Source organism: Carassius gibelio, chromosome A10, assembly GCF_023724105.1.
Source record: "Carassius gibelio isolate Cgi1373 ecotype wild population from Czech Republic chromosome A10, carGib1.2-hapl.c, whole genome shotgun sequence".
Taxonomy (NCBI): Eukaryota; Metazoa; Chordata; class Actinopteri; order Cypriniformes; family Cyprinidae; genus Carassius; species Carassius gibelio.
Genome location: NC_068380.1, coordinates 8,403,617 through 8,419,889, shown reverse-complemented (window position 1 = coordinate 8,419,889; position 16,273 = coordinate 8,403,617). Strand labels below are relative to the sequence as shown.

General features: G+C 39.6%; 1 protein-coding gene across 4 annotated transcripts in view; it reads left to right on the top strand.

Moving 5' to 3' along the window:
• The window catches only part of LOC128021061 (stAR-related lipid transfer protein 13), a 47,523-nt gene extending 31,250 nt beyond the window's left edge, over window positions 1–16,273 (top strand). For 3 of the 4 annotated variants that reach the window (XM_052607956.1, XM_052607955.1, XM_052607957.1), the window contains 13 exons: window positions 2,060–2,131; window positions 3,208–3,289; window positions 5,191–5,254; window positions 8,260–9,590; window positions 9,781–9,951; window positions 10,544–10,703; window positions 11,314–11,512; window positions 11,609–11,822; window positions 11,993–12,107; window positions 12,654–12,899; window positions 13,346–13,563; window positions 14,152–14,328; window positions 14,541–16,273. In XM_052607956.1, the coding sequence (XP_052463916.1) occupies window positions 2,060–2,131; window positions 3,208–3,289; window positions 5,191–5,254; window positions 8,260–9,590; window positions 9,781–9,951; window positions 10,544–10,703; window positions 11,314–11,512; window positions 11,609–11,822; window positions 11,993–12,107; window positions 12,654–12,899; window positions 13,346–13,563; window positions 14,152–14,328; window positions 14,541–14,658 (3,167 nt within the window). In that variant the 3' untranslated portion in view covers window positions 14,659–16,273. Of the gene's footprint in view, window positions 1–756; window positions 1,479–2,059; window positions 2,132–3,207; window positions 3,290–5,190; window positions 5,255–8,259; window positions 9,591–9,780; window positions 9,952–10,543; window positions 10,704–11,313; window positions 11,513–11,608; window positions 11,823–11,992; window positions 12,108–12,653; window positions 12,900–13,345; window positions 13,564–14,151; window positions 14,329–14,540 lie in introns of those variants that run through there. The other variant, XM_052607958.1, reaches the window with a different exon arrangement.

The window sequence follows — 16,273 nt, the reverse complement described above, 5'->3', positions numbered from 1 at the left end:
AAAGTCAGCGACACTGCCCATGATGTCCGCCAACCCTGCGCCGCTGCGGTGCATGGCCACCAACCCCGCACCACGAAGCAAGATGGACGTCAGCTTCACCCCACACCTGTGTGTTACACCTGTGTTGCCAGACAAGATGGCTGACTCAACGCCTGAGTCATCCTTCAAGGTGCCACCGACTCGCCATCATTGAGGGCGGAGGAGGAGGAGACAGGCGTCTACCATTCCTCAAAGCCCGGAGGACGTTCCAGAGCAGGCCGCTGCCGTCCAGGAGGACGTTCCCGAGCAGGCCGCCGCCGTCCCCAAGGCGGTGACCAATGCTGTTCCGGAGGCCGGGGCGGTGCCCGATGCTGTTCCAGAGGCCGAGGCGGTGCCCGATGCTGTTCCGGAGGCCGAGGCCGTTCCCGATGCGGTGCCCGAGGCCGCTCCCAAGGCCGTTCCAGAGGCGGTGCCCAAAGCCGAGGCGTCTCAAGGCTCTACAAGCAGTCCAAAGTCAAGTCAGGTGCCCATTGACTTTCCAGAGTTGAGTCAGTTCCCGGTTGACCCTCTTGAGTCGAGTCAGGTGTTCATGGACCCTCCTGAGTCAGGGTTAGTCACCGTCGACCTTCCAGAGTCAGGGTTAGTTACCGTTGGACATCCAGAGTCAGGGCTAGTTCCTGTTGACCTTCCAGAGTCAAGTCAGGTTCCAGTGGACCCTCCAGAGTTGAGTCAGGTTCCAGTGGACCCTCCAGAGTCGAGTCAGGTTCCAGTGGACCCTCCAGAGTTGAGTCAGGTTCCAGTGGACCCTCCAGAGTCAGGGCTAGTCACCGATGACCCGCAAGAGTCAGGGCTAGTCACCGGGGACCTTCCAGAGACAAGGCGGGTCACCGTTGAACTTTCAGAATCAAGTCAAGTCACTGGGTGCCCTGTTGGACTCCGGCATCGACCAATGGGTGTGGTGGTCATCTGCTCCGCCCTGGGGGACTCTGTTTTCCCTATTTCAATAATTTCCTGTCTCTCTCCGCTACATCTATAAATACATATTTTTAAGAAAATGTGAGTAGTGTTTGCTCAGTTTCTCTATGATCCTAGAATATAGTGGGTGGTTGCCAGGTTGTTTCTATAAGATTGCTAAGGTGTCCTATGCGTTTTTTTAAAGGGTTGCAATGCAGTCACAAGAATATTCTGGGTGGTTGTTAGGGTGTCAAGGGGTTTGCTCAAAAAAGAAACAAAGAAAGAGAATAGGATGAACACAGGCCGAGAGACTGAGAGGATGATCGCATCAGCCAGAGGGAGGATGTTCTAGACAAGAGCGAGCGGGAAGAACGGGACAGGGCAGAGGAGGAGCTGCCAGCTATCTGAGGCTGCTTTGGACACAACTGGACTATATGCTCACTGAACTAGATTTTAAACTTTTAAAACCCCTGGAGAACAAATAGGATGCTCAGATCTGAGGGACACACATGTTTCTTCTGCATGAAGAAGTGATGAGACGACCAGTAAGTGTTAGAAGAACCACAGTTAGAATTTTTTCTATACACATTAGTTTGAGAGTACTGTATGTATCAAGCGTTATATGTTCAGTGTTGTGTTCAGAGGGAGATTTCAGCAGACTGTAAGTGGTTTTTGTTCAGAAAATATGTAATTTAGCACAAGTATGTGGAGAATCCTGTAAGAAAAGGATATAATTGTCGGATTGTGGTGAGGTCATTTCCTGACCCGTCCAGTTTTATGATGGCTTATTTTGAGAGACGCTTTGTTTTTACTTTCTTATTTCATCTCTTGTGGGTCTTTCTCAATGAAATGTGGTGTAAATGGATCCAGGCAAAACAGAAAAAGAGATCTAAAAACCCCACCATTCTTAATTTTCTTCACTTGTCTCAACTGTAATGTCTTATGTGCATTAATTACTTTGTAATACACGTTATTGATAATTACAGTAATAATCAGTATAAATGTATTTGCTGTTTTTGCTTTATTGAGGCCAATAGCTAGTTATAATATTTAACGTGTAACGTGTGTGATTAGGTCGAAATTGATGAATAAACTGTTGAATCATGAATCATGTCATTGTTTTCAGAAATCGAAGCAAAAGAGGCATGTGACTGGCTGAGGGCGGCGGGATTCCCACAGTATGCCCAACTTTATGAGGGTAAGGAATCAGATTCATATCTATAAACATACACATTGCTCATTGATCCGGTGGCCTTAAATAATGTCTGCAGTGTGGTTGCAGCTGTGAGGTTAAGTGATAGTAAAAAATCAGCAATGCAGTAGGAGAGACAAAGAGAACAGTTGACTGTTGCTTTGAGTTTGAGATCATAACTATCCCATCCCACCTCAGCTGAACAGACAGAAGCCAAACAGTGATCACAAGCTGAATTATTTTTGTTTTTCCGTTATAGACATATGGAATAAAAAATGCAATTACACAGCTGTGTGCTCCATTTGTCAGCACAAATCTCATTTTTTCTGGTCATTTTAGGGCGGCAGCGAGCTATTTTCAGGCTAGAGTTTCTATCCAAATGGAAGTAAGAGGTCATGGGAAAAAGTCTTCATTATCACTGCCGGGAAAATACAGGCCTTTGCCTCAGTCTTCCTCCCAGGCCAGCTCGGGGGTCGAGAGGATACTATTCTCTCTGCTTCTCTCTCTCTCTCTCTATTCCCCTGACTCCTTCTTATTATACTTTACGTCAATGAGCGATAAAATGTCAACAATTCTAAATTTAATTCAGTGTAAATTCAGAGCTTGGCTCTCATGAGAAAATCATCCGTTTGGCCTAGTCATTATGACATAAATAAAAAAACTCCCAGATTCCAATGGGAAAACACCTTAGCGCACATCTTTATCCGTCTTTCCTCCTTTTTGCTAATTATTAGCCTTTTTTTGAGTCAGATGGAGGGAGTTGAGTTTCAGAGCCGGTCTGCTGTGTATAATGTAAGCAGTGAAGGAGCGTCTGCCAGAGATTATGTTCGCTTTATAAGAATTAGTGAGCCTCTGCAGATGTTTGGACAGATGAACTCGAAGAGTTTTATTTGCTAATTTATCACTTTCATTTTAATTTATGATTTTGATTTGCTTTATATGTCTCTGTATGAAAATAACTTTAAATAACATGCACTTGATCCATGAGTGAACATTTGTGATCACTCACTCTAAATATTTTGGTTACATTACACCTTTTGAACGGGACAGAGAAGTGATCTGCTTTCTGTCTCTGCCCGCAGATTCCCAGTTTCCCATTGAAATATCTGCTGTCAAGAGGGACCATGACTTTCTCGACAAAGACCTTGTGGAGCCTCTTTGCCGGTAAGATTCCAAATATCTAGATAAAGATTCTCTCTCAATATCTTGAGATTCTTTCGATTCAGAGTTATTTTCGATTCGATTCAACTTGATACACTGTCTTTACTTAAAACGACAGCTGTGAAAATCAGAGGCTTTATTGTCTATCACTTGTACTCTAATGACCATGTTGTTTTGTCCATTTATATTGCACAATGCTGAACAATATGAAAACTTTGAGGACAACATGAAATCAATTTTTTCCAATTTACTTTTGTATTTAATTTGCTGGTCCTATGGTGCATATATGTGACACTGATGCAATAGCTCTCTCTGCCTCTAAAGTAACTTTGCTTTGACAATGGCACATCTCTGTCAATTTTGTGTCACCGTGGAGAGAAAATTTTATTTATTTAATTTACTTATTTATACAAAACAGAACAAAACGTGAGCAAATGAGAGAGAGAGGCTGTTTATCAATTTTTATGTGTTTATTATATTATTTTATTTCTTGTATTATTATTATTATTATTATAAATGTATTTCAATTCATTCAATGTATTTTTTTTTAACATTAATACTACTATTTGTTTGTTATGCAGTATTTATCTATATTCATAAAATCCATAAAAACATAAAATCCCAGTAATCATTATATAAGCAAATGTTTATTTTATTTTTTTTGTTTTATTTTATAAAATTATTTTATTCAAATGTTTTATTAATTATGTGATTTAATTGAAAATATATACATCTATATTTATAAAATCATTTTAAAAAAAAGTTTCTTCCTTTCTTTTATGAGCAAATGTGTTTCAGAAACTTCAGCAGTTCTTTTTAAGACCAGTTCACAACCAGACCAAACCCTATTATTGCCCCCATCCTGCATGCACAAGTACGAGAAAACTCTGTAGCTGTCTGACCCATGTCCTCCATAAACTCTGTCCCCTTCCCGTCACTTTGATCCCTAGTGCAGCCCCCGTGGAGTCCGCTCTGATGTCCCTCTCAAAGGCCTGGGGGACATGGAGGGGTGTTGGGGCTGATAGTGTAGGCTACTAACAGATGCTTGTGTGTGTTTGTGTAAAACAAGGCCTGGGGTTTGAGGTGTTGAGGGTTTCCAGCGGGTTGTCTCCCTGTCTAATGCCTCTAATGACAGCGTTAGTGAGGTCTGACAGCTTTACTGTCAGAGAATACACACACTTTTCTTAAGGACAGTATCTTCTGGAATGATAATGGTGTTTCATTATCACAGCACAGACATGATATGTATGCATATTTATATGGGCATCTGGGCCCAGGATGTTTAATTAGGGAATCTTGATTGAAAAATTGTGTTGGCAGACAGCTGATTAACCATGCTGATGTCATGACGGATAATTTTAACACGCCAAAAACAACAGGTCTGATTTTATAGGTGAAATAATAGCTTATTTGTGTCTGATATGGATATAAAGCGAGGGGTCTTCGATCTCTTGTAGAGTAAAGAAGATGTGTGTGTGTAAAACAGGGTGGAGAAAACCTCTTTAGGGGTGAAGATCAGTCAGATGAGAACGTTGAAGGGCACTGTAGGGTTAGATCAAAGGGGAGGTGGACGAGAAGGGGGATTGCCCTCTCTCGCGCTCTCTTTATCCTTGTGTTTTTCCTTCTGCGGTCCCGTCAGAGTCTCATTCATTCATGGCCATGTCTTGAAAGAGATTAGAACCTATGACTGCCAAGCCATCCCGTCATTCTTTCCGTCAGCCAGTCGGCACACAGATAGTGGGAGTTTCTTGAAATCTACACCTGCACGTAGAGAAGCATACAGAGGTTAGACGAGTGAAGGATCTACAGTGGATTGACTCTCTCTCTCTCTGTGGCTGTATGGTTTCTTTGTGGTGGAGATGAGAGTGACGGATGCATCAGTGACCGTGTCTTCTCTCTTCCAGTCGACTCAACACTCTGAACAAGTGTGCCTCCATGAAACTGGACGTGAGCCTCCCGAAGAAGAAAGTAAGTTTCTGTTAAATTTTCGGTGATTCTTAAGGGAACTGTCTACACACACATATATATATATATATATATATATATATATATATATATATATATATATATATATATAAGTGTTGTACAATGGTATTCTGAAATCAAGAGGCAAAGTGAGTAATGTTTTCAATCAAATGTAAATTCATGTCCCAGTTACATTTTCTTAGTTAAAGAAACATTACTTACACAGAAAAAGAAAAAAAATGTGTTAATATTTTTTACATTAACAATGTAAACACTTTTATATATATATTAAAGCCACGTATGAATCTCAAGTAGTGTTTTTAAGCATTTTAAATTTATTCCAAAATAAGAAATCAAGGCAGTAACAATGTGAACAATATATATTTTATTTGTGAATTTATGTTCAGCTGTTCTTTTTAATAGTTTAATAGAATTTTTCGGATCATCAGTCATCAAAGCTCAGTAAATATTGGTGACAGATGGAGATTTACTTTAAGTTTCACTAAGCTGATTACAGGGGATTTCAGAAGTTAGGGGGACAGAAATGTCAATAATAATAATAATTGTTTTAGTTTTTGTTTAATTGACAGATTTTTTTGTAGTCATTTATTTAATTTTCTTCTCTCTCTCTTTAAATTGTTGCTGGACAATTAACAATTTTTATTCTATAATATTTTTTCTATATTTCCTTTTATGATTGATTTCTATACTACAAACACCTTTTTTGCCATTTTTATGACAGAATAAAGCAGAAAATATATTTTATACTTTCTAAAGGCTAGTGTAATAAATGATATGTCAATTAGCACTGCACCATTATTACCTGGAGAGGACTTGGAAAAATACATATAAACCATATATTGTAGCAATCGTGTGTTTATTGTCTTAACGGTTTATCAGTCAAAACGTTTCTGCTTTTTATTCAGTTTAGCTACAGCAGTAGCTGGATGCCTTTGTCCATAGTAGGGCTTTCCTGGCGCATCAGTTATTTTACATTATATCAGAAATGACTTAAGTCTTAAGTCTTTGCTTTTTAACGGTAATGTATATATGATGATTTTTAAGTTAAGAAGATTTTAAACAAAAAAAGGGTGTCATAACCGTATTACATTACATATATATTTTGAAAATTGTTTCCACATTAATGAGAATTTTGGAGAGAATTTCAAGAAAATGATGTCACAATGCAAAAATTCTAATGGTGTCTTTATACAAAATACATTTTCAAAATTATGAAAACACATTTCTTCACGAGATTCACCTATTTAAATGCTAAATAAAATGTAATATCCGATCTATTGAAGAATCTATACAATGATAATGTTTTTACTTTTACTGTTATGTCTCTGGTTTATAGTGCCTGAGAAATAAAAATCTGTCTTTAGGGTAATTTTGTCTGTCTGGGTTTTTAAAAAGGATTATTTGGCCTATGAACGGATTATAACAAAGCAGATTATATAAGAAGTCAGTCACTGGATTTGATGTTGGCTTTCCACATAGAAGGGTCAGTTTAATCTTCAGTTGAAACTCTCTTACTGTTTACTCAGGGGTTGTATTTCAGCCTAATTATGATTGTAAGCTGTGAATCTTACTCAGTAGGTCATTTCTGACACTTCTACCTCTACTGATGTCTAAGGCATGTGAAAGGGGTCTTTGAGTGTTGCTGTCTTTAACACAACCAGACCGTGATTTGATACCGATTATGTTTGAGACCCCTTGTTTGGTTGATATTTGAGAACTCCCCGTACAATTTAAAAAAACCATGAGCCTCTTTTGACATCATCACACTTACTTTATTTAAATGTATGAGATCTGTTATATTTTAAATAGGAAATGGATTGTGAAGGTACACAGGTTCAGACGCAGCTCTTTCCTGTGTTGTGTGAGCACATGTGTCTGGGCTTTACTAACTACAAAACATATCGTTAATGTCTGTACAAAGTAGCTTTAATATCCCATGGTTTCCATTAACAAGTCAAAGGCACAATATAAGATTTTTTTATTAAAATATCAAAAAAACACTAGAACAGTGTTATTTATTTTGCTGACATTATCCCAAATGTTTCGAAGAATGTTTAAATTTAGAGAAAAAATCCGTTTTAACTAGTGACACGGGCCGTGTCCATAGTGTCATTGTGTCGCCTCCCAATGACCTCTCATAACCACTCTATATCCTGTTTTGGTTTTTTAGAAAACATGGAAACGCTAAAGACTTTAGTATGCTTTAATATGTGGTGCGTTTTAAGATGACTCCCATGATTGCACACTCAATCACTTCGTCATCAAACTACGTCTTTGTCTCTTTGTGCCTTTAATATCACAAAAAAATGCAGATTTTCCTCTTTATATAATTATATTTAAATATAATAGAGAAAGATAAGTTGTTTCTTTTAAGATTGATCGTTTATAAATGTGCATTTAAAATATATTTCTTTATATAGTGTTTTTGCTTTCAGTGCAGTCATAAGGAAAATTATTAATGCAATAATTGGATGCATATTTGTTTATTAACTGAAAAAAATATATAGTTTGCCACTGTGTTGCTAGGTGGCTGCATACTGGCCCTAGTGAAAACAAAGTACTCATCCCCAAATCTTAGTGATATTTCGGTAGCACCTTATTTTACAGTCCTGTTCCCCATGTACATACTATGTACTTATTATCGTAATTACAATAACTATGTAATAACTAAGTACTAACCCTGAACCTACCCCTAAATCTAACCCTACCCCATGTAGTTCCCTTGTATTACCAGAACTTTCTTAGATAAATACACTGTAAGTACACTATAAGTACATGTAAGTACACGTACTGTAAAATAAATTGCAACCGATATTTCTCTATGGGAGCATTCACCAATTTTATCGTCCAATGAGTTAGAATTGTAAGTCAGTTTTAGTTAAACTACTAAATAAGGATTATATTCTATATCTTTAGTTTAGGAAAAGTGAAACACTTAAAAAACATGTCAAACTCATTGTAATTCTGTGCTTTTTTAATGCATGCAGAGTGAGGACTCTGATGAGGAGTACCTGTTGGCCATCAGTAATAGATGGACGTTTGAGTGGAACAGTCGGCGCTGGTCACGTCTGCAAGACATTGATTACCTCCTGGGTAGAGCAGAGGAGCGGAGCCCCACTGAGGTGGGTGAGGGTCTGCGGACCACTGTGAGCAGTGAGAGCATTCTGACAGACCTCAGCGAGCCAGAGATCTGCTCCCTGCACAGTGAAGACTCTTTGGCTGCCATGCCTGACTCTGCCTCGCTCACCCTACTGCACTTGCCCAGAGAGCTGCCTCATTACGGTTCACTTCCTGCCAAGAGCAGACGACGAGGACGCACACGCGCCAAAGACTTCCTGAGGAGGATGGAAACACTGGGTCGGACGTGGGGGCCATCCATTGGTCGCTCTGAGCGGCGCTCTTTGGTTATTAGCGGCCCAGTTCTGCAAAGCGAGCCAGAGGCACTAAAGACTCTACGATGTGTTCAGATTTTCAATGGCGGGCCTGTAAATGCTGAAAACATGCCATTAGCTAACAACTGCCCAAATTCGCTGGCCAGCAGTGAGGCTAGCAGCCAATCTGAGACCAGCGGTAGTGCTGAAAGCACGCCGAACATGAAGGAAAGTGTCTCAAAGTTATATCCTCCTGGTAAACGTGCAGGCATCTACCTAGAAGACACCGATGTTCTTGCCGGCGCTCCCCAGAGGAGGAGACCAGTTGAACAGAGCCACAAAAATGACTTCTGCTCCTATGACGAGCTATTGGTGCACATCCCAAAAGATCACAAACCTGGAACCTTCCCTAAAGCGCTGTCAATCGAGAGTCTGACGCCAGCCAGTAAGGAACATGGAAACTGGAAGGTTCTCGATTCAGAGCCGCAGCCATTCAAGTGCAGGAAATTTGGTTGGAGAGAACTCCGGCCTGCGACACGCTGTTGCCTACGAGGCAGCAGGATCAGTGTATACGATAACGTACCTGGCTCTCACCTGTACGCGAGTACGGGGGACCTATTGGACCTTGAGAAGGAGGATATATTCCCACATTTGGATGATATTCTGCAGCATGTGAATGGCCTGCAGCAGATCGTGGACCACTGGTCGAAAAACGTCTTGCCGGAGAGTGAAGGGGAGGGGGATGGCGGCAGGGGGCAGGAGCAGAAGATTATTGACGGCCAGTCTTCCAGTCAGATCACACTGGACTTTGACGGGACCTCTGTAATTAAAGAGTTGACCACATCCAGCGACTGCAACAAGGACAGGCTTTCATTAAATGAGACGGATACCTCCAGCACCAGAGAGAGGAGGGACTCAGGGGTGGGGGCTTCCCTGACACGACCACGGTGAGACTTCAGGATGGAGATACTTAGAGGCGCTTGTTAATAATAAGACTAAAATAAGACTTTCTTCCAAGAAATCACATATACATGTCTTTCTGCTAACTTGAATTTTTATTTATACTTTAGAAAGCATTAAATGATCTTTTCATAATTAGATTTACGTGAATATATGATGTTACTGTTGTATTTCTAGCCTTAGATGGCCCAGCTTCAGGATGTCAAACCTCCTCGGCCAGTCAGGAATGTCGCTACAGATATCCAGCCAATCAGTGGGCCAGCTTAGCTTGCTGCAGAAGTTTTCTTTATTGCGTCTCACTGCTATTATGGAGAAATACTCCATGTCCAACAAGCATGGGTGGATTTGGTGAGTTATCTAATATGTTGATAAGTCCTCGTGAAACACTTCTTCTTATTAATGTTGAAAACATTTGTAGATATTGTAATACGTACACTTTTTAGGATCATTTGATGAATAGAAGGTTTGAAAGAATAGTATTTATCTGCATTAGAAATCTTTTCTAGCATTATAAATTTGACCAATTTAATGCATCCTTGCTGAATATTTTTTTTTTTAAATAATAATAATAATTCTGACCATAGACTTTTGAACGGTATATACATACCCGATGAAGCAATAAGATGAATCAGTCATGGAAAGTCCCTGTGGGATGTGTTTGGGAGATTTCTTGTGAGTTCTTATTGGATGACACCAATCAAAGTGTCTCCTCAGTTAAGTTAGTTTTTTGTTAAAACTCCAGAGATTGTGAAACAATCTCATCCTGCCATCTACATCACAGTTCTGCCTACAGACTCTGTGCACTCTTCCATTTACACTCCTCCTTGCATTATATATAATCAAGATTCTTATAGCAGATCCTACACACAGATAGACTATATACACACTTATGGCCATAAACTGATCTTCTCTTCTCAGTACTGTTTTTATATGTTCTTAGGTCAGTGCCAAAATTTATGAAGAGAATTAAGGGACCAGACTACAAGGATAAGATGGTATTCGGTGTTCCTCTGATTGTCCATGTTCAGCGGTACGGACACCCTCTGCCCATAAGCTTACAGCTCGCCCTGCGCTTTTTAAGGAGCCAGTGTTTGGACCAGGTACACAGTTTCATTCACATTTGCAAGACCGATTATAAGGTTCATCCTAAGTTAGGCCAGAGTCAAAGATATTCCAAACAAAGTAAAAAATTGGATGCCCAGCCACTGCTCCATTCCTAAAGACAGATAAAGCACACAAACCCTAATAGTGTTTGTTTTTCTTCCTGTATGTTGATGTCTTAGTAATTAAAAATAAAATCAAATGGATTCAGTTAATTTGGTTTTAATGGTACATTATTACTCTTGGTCGTGTTTAGGTTTATGTTTTTGAACAAATGTTTGTGTTGCGGTTATGAATGATACCTCCAGTTGTGTGGCTTGTTAAGTCGAGGAGTGCTATTTCTTTTCTATTTCTTTTTCTGATCACACACGATTTTAGTCTTAATTTTAGTAAAAAAGATTTTAGTAAAAAATTCCATAAGCTTAAATAGAAAGAGGCACTCAAGCATAGACTAGAACATCATAGAAACTTTGTGGTGGACACAAAAACAATCCTAACAACCACTTAGCAGCAACCAGGCTACCACCCACACCCTAGAATCACAGGCACCACTCACATTTTATGTGAAAAAAGATACAAATCGTATTTGCTTTTCTCATTTTGTTTCAGGTGGGCCTTTTCCGTAAATCTGGTGTAAAGTCTCGTATTCAGGCTCTGCGGCAAATGTGTGAAACCTCCCCACAGAACGTGAACTACGAGGATCAGTCGGCGTATGATGTGGCAGACCTGGTCAAACAGTTCTTCAGAGACTTGCCTGAACCTCTCCTCACGAGCAAAATGGGCGAGACCTTCCTCCACATATACCAGTGTAAGAGCATTTCCTGTCTGTTACGAGCTGTCCTGCCCAAATACTTCCTACAGGGCTTTCAAATCCCTAAAACACTCTATGCAATCGTCTACCCAGATGTCCCTAAAGAGCAACGCTTACAGGCGGTGCAGGCAGCTATCATGTTAATGGCTGATGAAAACCGTGAGGTCTTGCAGACGCTGCTGTGCTTCCTAAATGATGTCACTTCCTCTGTTGAGGAGAACCAGATGACCCCGATGAACCTGGCGGTGTGCCTCGCTCCTTCTCTCTTCCACCTCAACATCATGAAGAATGATAACCTGTCACCTAGGTAATGGAGTTCCGATGTTTTGGATCTTCATATAAATGTATAAAATGTGCCATGATAGATGGTTTTCATTGGTTTATAAGTTTCGTTTATACGTTTGCAGCTAAAAAAATTTAGAAAATATTATAGATCACATGGAAGTCCATGCATATGATGTCTTCTGTTGCATTCAGGTCTATTCAGAGGAAGTATGCCACTGGACGGCCAGACCAAAAGGACCTGAATGAGAACCTTGCAGCCACTCAGGGGCTCGCGCACATGATTGCTGAGTGCAATCGCCTATTCGAGGTACAAGATGCATGTTCTGACATGTTTGCCGTGAGATGTGTATACACTGAGAAATTTTGGTTGTTTTATAAGATTGTGTGCAGAACAATTACAAAAAGTTCAGCTGATTATTGTAATCACTTAATACTTTCTATTTCAAATAAATGCTCTCTCTTTATATATACTATATAACTGTATAATCATTAAGAAGTACTGTTTATTGAGAACCAAATCAGTATTTTAGAATGATTTCTGAAGGATCATGTGACACTGAAGACTGAAGTAATGATGCTGAAAATTCAGCTTTGCCGTCATAGGAACAAATAACATTTTCAAATATATTTAAATAGAAAAGAGCTTAAATAGTAATAATATTTCACAATATTACTGTTTTACTCTATTTTTCATCAAATAAATGCAGCATTGGTGAGTATGAGAGACTTACTTAAAATCTTACTGACCCCAAACATTTGAATAGTACAGTAAATATTCTGTTGGATCATTATTCAGAGTTAGAGGACAAGAGGAGACGTCTGTCGAAGTGGTTTTTTTATGTGGTTTGTGCAGATTCCTCAGGAGGTGGTCTCTCAGTCCAGGAACTCATACATGGAAGCTGAGCTGCTGGCGCCCTCTTTGGACGAGTTCTGTAAAAAACAACCTCAACAGGACGAGGAAGACGAAGAAGAGGAGGAAGGCACATGTCGCTCTTATCTGGAGAGCTTGATACAGAATCTGATGAAAGAGGCCAAAGACAAGACCAAGGGATGGGTGACCAGATCAAATGTTGACAATACAGAGATATCATTCAAAAAGGTAATAATTTATGTATTATTTAATTAAATACATGTTATATGGAATATATGGTTTAAATTTTTACAAAATATAAAAGTACCCACTATTAGTTCCATAAATATATAGTTTGAGTTGAAACGTTTATTTTTCATTTATTTCGAATAGTTTTTATATTTATTATTTAAATAATAAATATTTATTCTATTTCTTTATTTATTAAATCGTCTTAACATCTTGATTTCACATTTAGTAAATTGCTCGTGAAAGCATAAGCAAACAAGTTGGGACAAATATTCATATATTCAAAATGTAGAGCATGGTCCCGTTTATCGACAACCTAAGTTCGAATCTGGCTTGTGTCATTTCCCACCCCAAATTTTCTGTCTGCTCTGACTGCCCTATCCAATAAAAGACCAAAAGCCCATAAAATAAATATAAGTCTGAGGGAAGTCTGCTGTCTGTCACAGGTGGGAGACGGGACCCCTTTGAGAAGCTGGCGTGTGTCTGTGGAGGTGGAGGCTCCTCCGTCTGTGGTGCTTAATCGCATACTGCGAGAGCGCCACCTGTGGGACACTAACCTGCTACAGTGGAAGGTTCTAGAAACTCTGGACAAGCAGACAGAGGTGTACCAGTATGAGCTGAACAGCATGGCCCCTCACCCAAACAGAGACTTTGTGGTGCTCAGGCGAGTACAACATGATCTGATTCTGTGTATTGTTTACTGTTCAAGCCATGTGTCCTGAGTAGCCCATGTTTGAGGCCATTAGCAAATATCTAAATGAACTGATTACACCATTACGGCTGTAACAAAGCATGCGCCTCATCTGTAACAAGTGCTTTTTGTGCGTCATTAAGTTCTTGTGATTCTCTGAACACCGAGGTCATAAAAAGGTCCCACATACCCCTGTTGAACAGCTGGGCATTCATGGAATATTACTGAAAGAAATCTCCCTGAGCATACTTCTCTGTGTTAGTTCACCATAAAATGCTTTCAGCTAAGCAAATTAGACCACCCGGGTTATACCCAAAATATCACTGTAAGAGTACAGCTTGCCAACACTTGACAAATACGCAGCTGTGGGGTCCAAACAGTAATATGATCGATGGAAAACATTCAGCTGGAATATTGCATGTTATTTGATAATTAATCACATTTGCACTTGGCTGACTGACTGACACTTACATCTCTTGTGTGTTTACGGCATGGCAGATGCTCTCTCAGATCAGTCTGTTTGCTGTGATTTATGTTGGTGGTGTTTTCTTTCCTGTTTAGGACGTGGAGGACAGAAATGCCGAAAGGAGTGTGTGTGCTGGTGTCTGTGTCGATTGAACACGAGGAAAGCCCACAGCTGGCCGGAGTGAGGGGAATAATTCTGGAATCACAGTATATGCTTGAACCGTGTGGCTCGGGGAAGTCTAGACTCACACATATATGCAGAGCTGATCTGAAGTAAGTGCACTGAAATCAACTCTTAAGTATACACTACTGTCCAAATGTTTGGGATCAATAAGAATCTTTTTTTTTTTTAAAGAAATTATATATAGATTTTTAAATATATATAAATTCCTTTTTGTCACGTGCGTCCTCAAAGCATGTGTAAAGAACGCAGTACATAAGTCTCAATGCTTCACTAAATGCTGTATATTTGCTTGCTGTTCCAGAGGAAAGTCTCCAGAGTGGTACAACAAAGCTTTCGGCCATCTCTGTGCTAGCGAGGCGGCCTGCATCCGCAACTCCTTCCTGTCTCTGGATCCCGAGGGCCCAGAGACCAAAATCTGAACATGGCTACGTGGAGTCAGGCATGAGGGAACTGGGATGTAGTTCAACGTCAGGGCAGATGGTCACAGAAAACGAACTTTGGTGAAGAAAAAGGAGCGATTCATAGATTTCAAGCCCCTAAACAACAACAAGCTGCCATATCCTGTTGGTTTAATAGACCGTGGATCATTGGGATTCATATAAGAGTGTTTTACCCCTTATAGGGCATATGATTTAGTTAGTTTATTTTATATACATTTATGCAGCTGTTTAAAACTGCAACTTTTGAAATGGCTATTGTTGCGTGTTTTGGGGAATATAACGAGAGATGAGAAAAGATGGACAGAGAAAGTGACAGAGACAGACTCCACTGTAGCTATGAAGCCATGCCTGTAAAAAAAAGTCATAACGCTGCTTCCTGTTGTCCAGTCTTTACAGCTTTAACTAGCACCTGTAGAGCTTCGCTAACAACAAACAGATGTGAATGACAAGCCACCTCAACGCTAATCTAAAAACAGCAGGTCTGGTTTCATTTTATCAAGCACTTCAAGCTAAAGTACTGCATTCTCAAACCAAATATAGGTACGTTATTGTCTAAACATTATTTAAAACTGCGACTGTATTTTTAAACTAGGGTTGTACCCTGGTGACGTATTGATGTGAAGTATCTCGAAGTACATATTATTTCTAAATTCTGTTTTAAGAAATGTTTTATCATTACAATATTCGTTGATTTCATTGTCCCAGGTAAGCAATAATGTATTATCATAATAAATGGAACAGTATTGTGCTCTTAACAATGCAAAATGACTTAGTTCAGATTCAAAATCAATCAATATTGTAAATAATTTAGAAAATGCCAATGATTGTTGCAAGTATGCATTATTATTATTATTATTATTTTTATTGTCATTGTTATATGTGTGCTGTCACACTCTACAATGTCTAGGACATGAATTAATTTCACTGCTTCTGAGAAGCATGTCTGTTCTATTCACAAAGCTTTACAGTTAGCTGTGTTTGTGTGTATATTTTGTAGATAAATGAGGATTATTGGCAGGTTTGTCTGCTTTAATGCTCAGTTGTTGTTGTTGTTTTCCCTCATATCAGTATTTTGCTTGAATTACCATTACAAGCTGGTTAAATCAGCTAGCTTTTTCAGTGCTGTTTAGATGAACAGTGTATTTGGGCTCGACTTGAGCTCAGTGAAGGCGAAATGTCTGTTTTTGAACAGTAAACAGGGTTATTCAAGTTCTAAACATTTTCACCTCACACCACCAGATGGCAGCATGGATTCACCATAATAGCGTCGCCTGAGGAGTACAGGTGCCAACAAGAGTAAATAAATACTAGCAAACAACTTGGAAAGCAATTTAGAGGTCATAGACCTGTTCAATTGCCTCTAAACAGCATGGCCAGTAATTAGCAGTGATCGTGTTTTCTCCTGGGTCTGCAGAACCCCAGAGAGTCCCAAGGGAAGTATTGATCCACGCCATTTGAATAGCACGTCTTTAGACGCAGAAGTACGGAAGGCAGAGGACACTCACTGCGGGCCATACATCATCATTAGGGAGCAAAAAGCAATGGCATGTCTTTATTCAAAGAAGGTCAGATTTAATAAATAATGTTGACTATC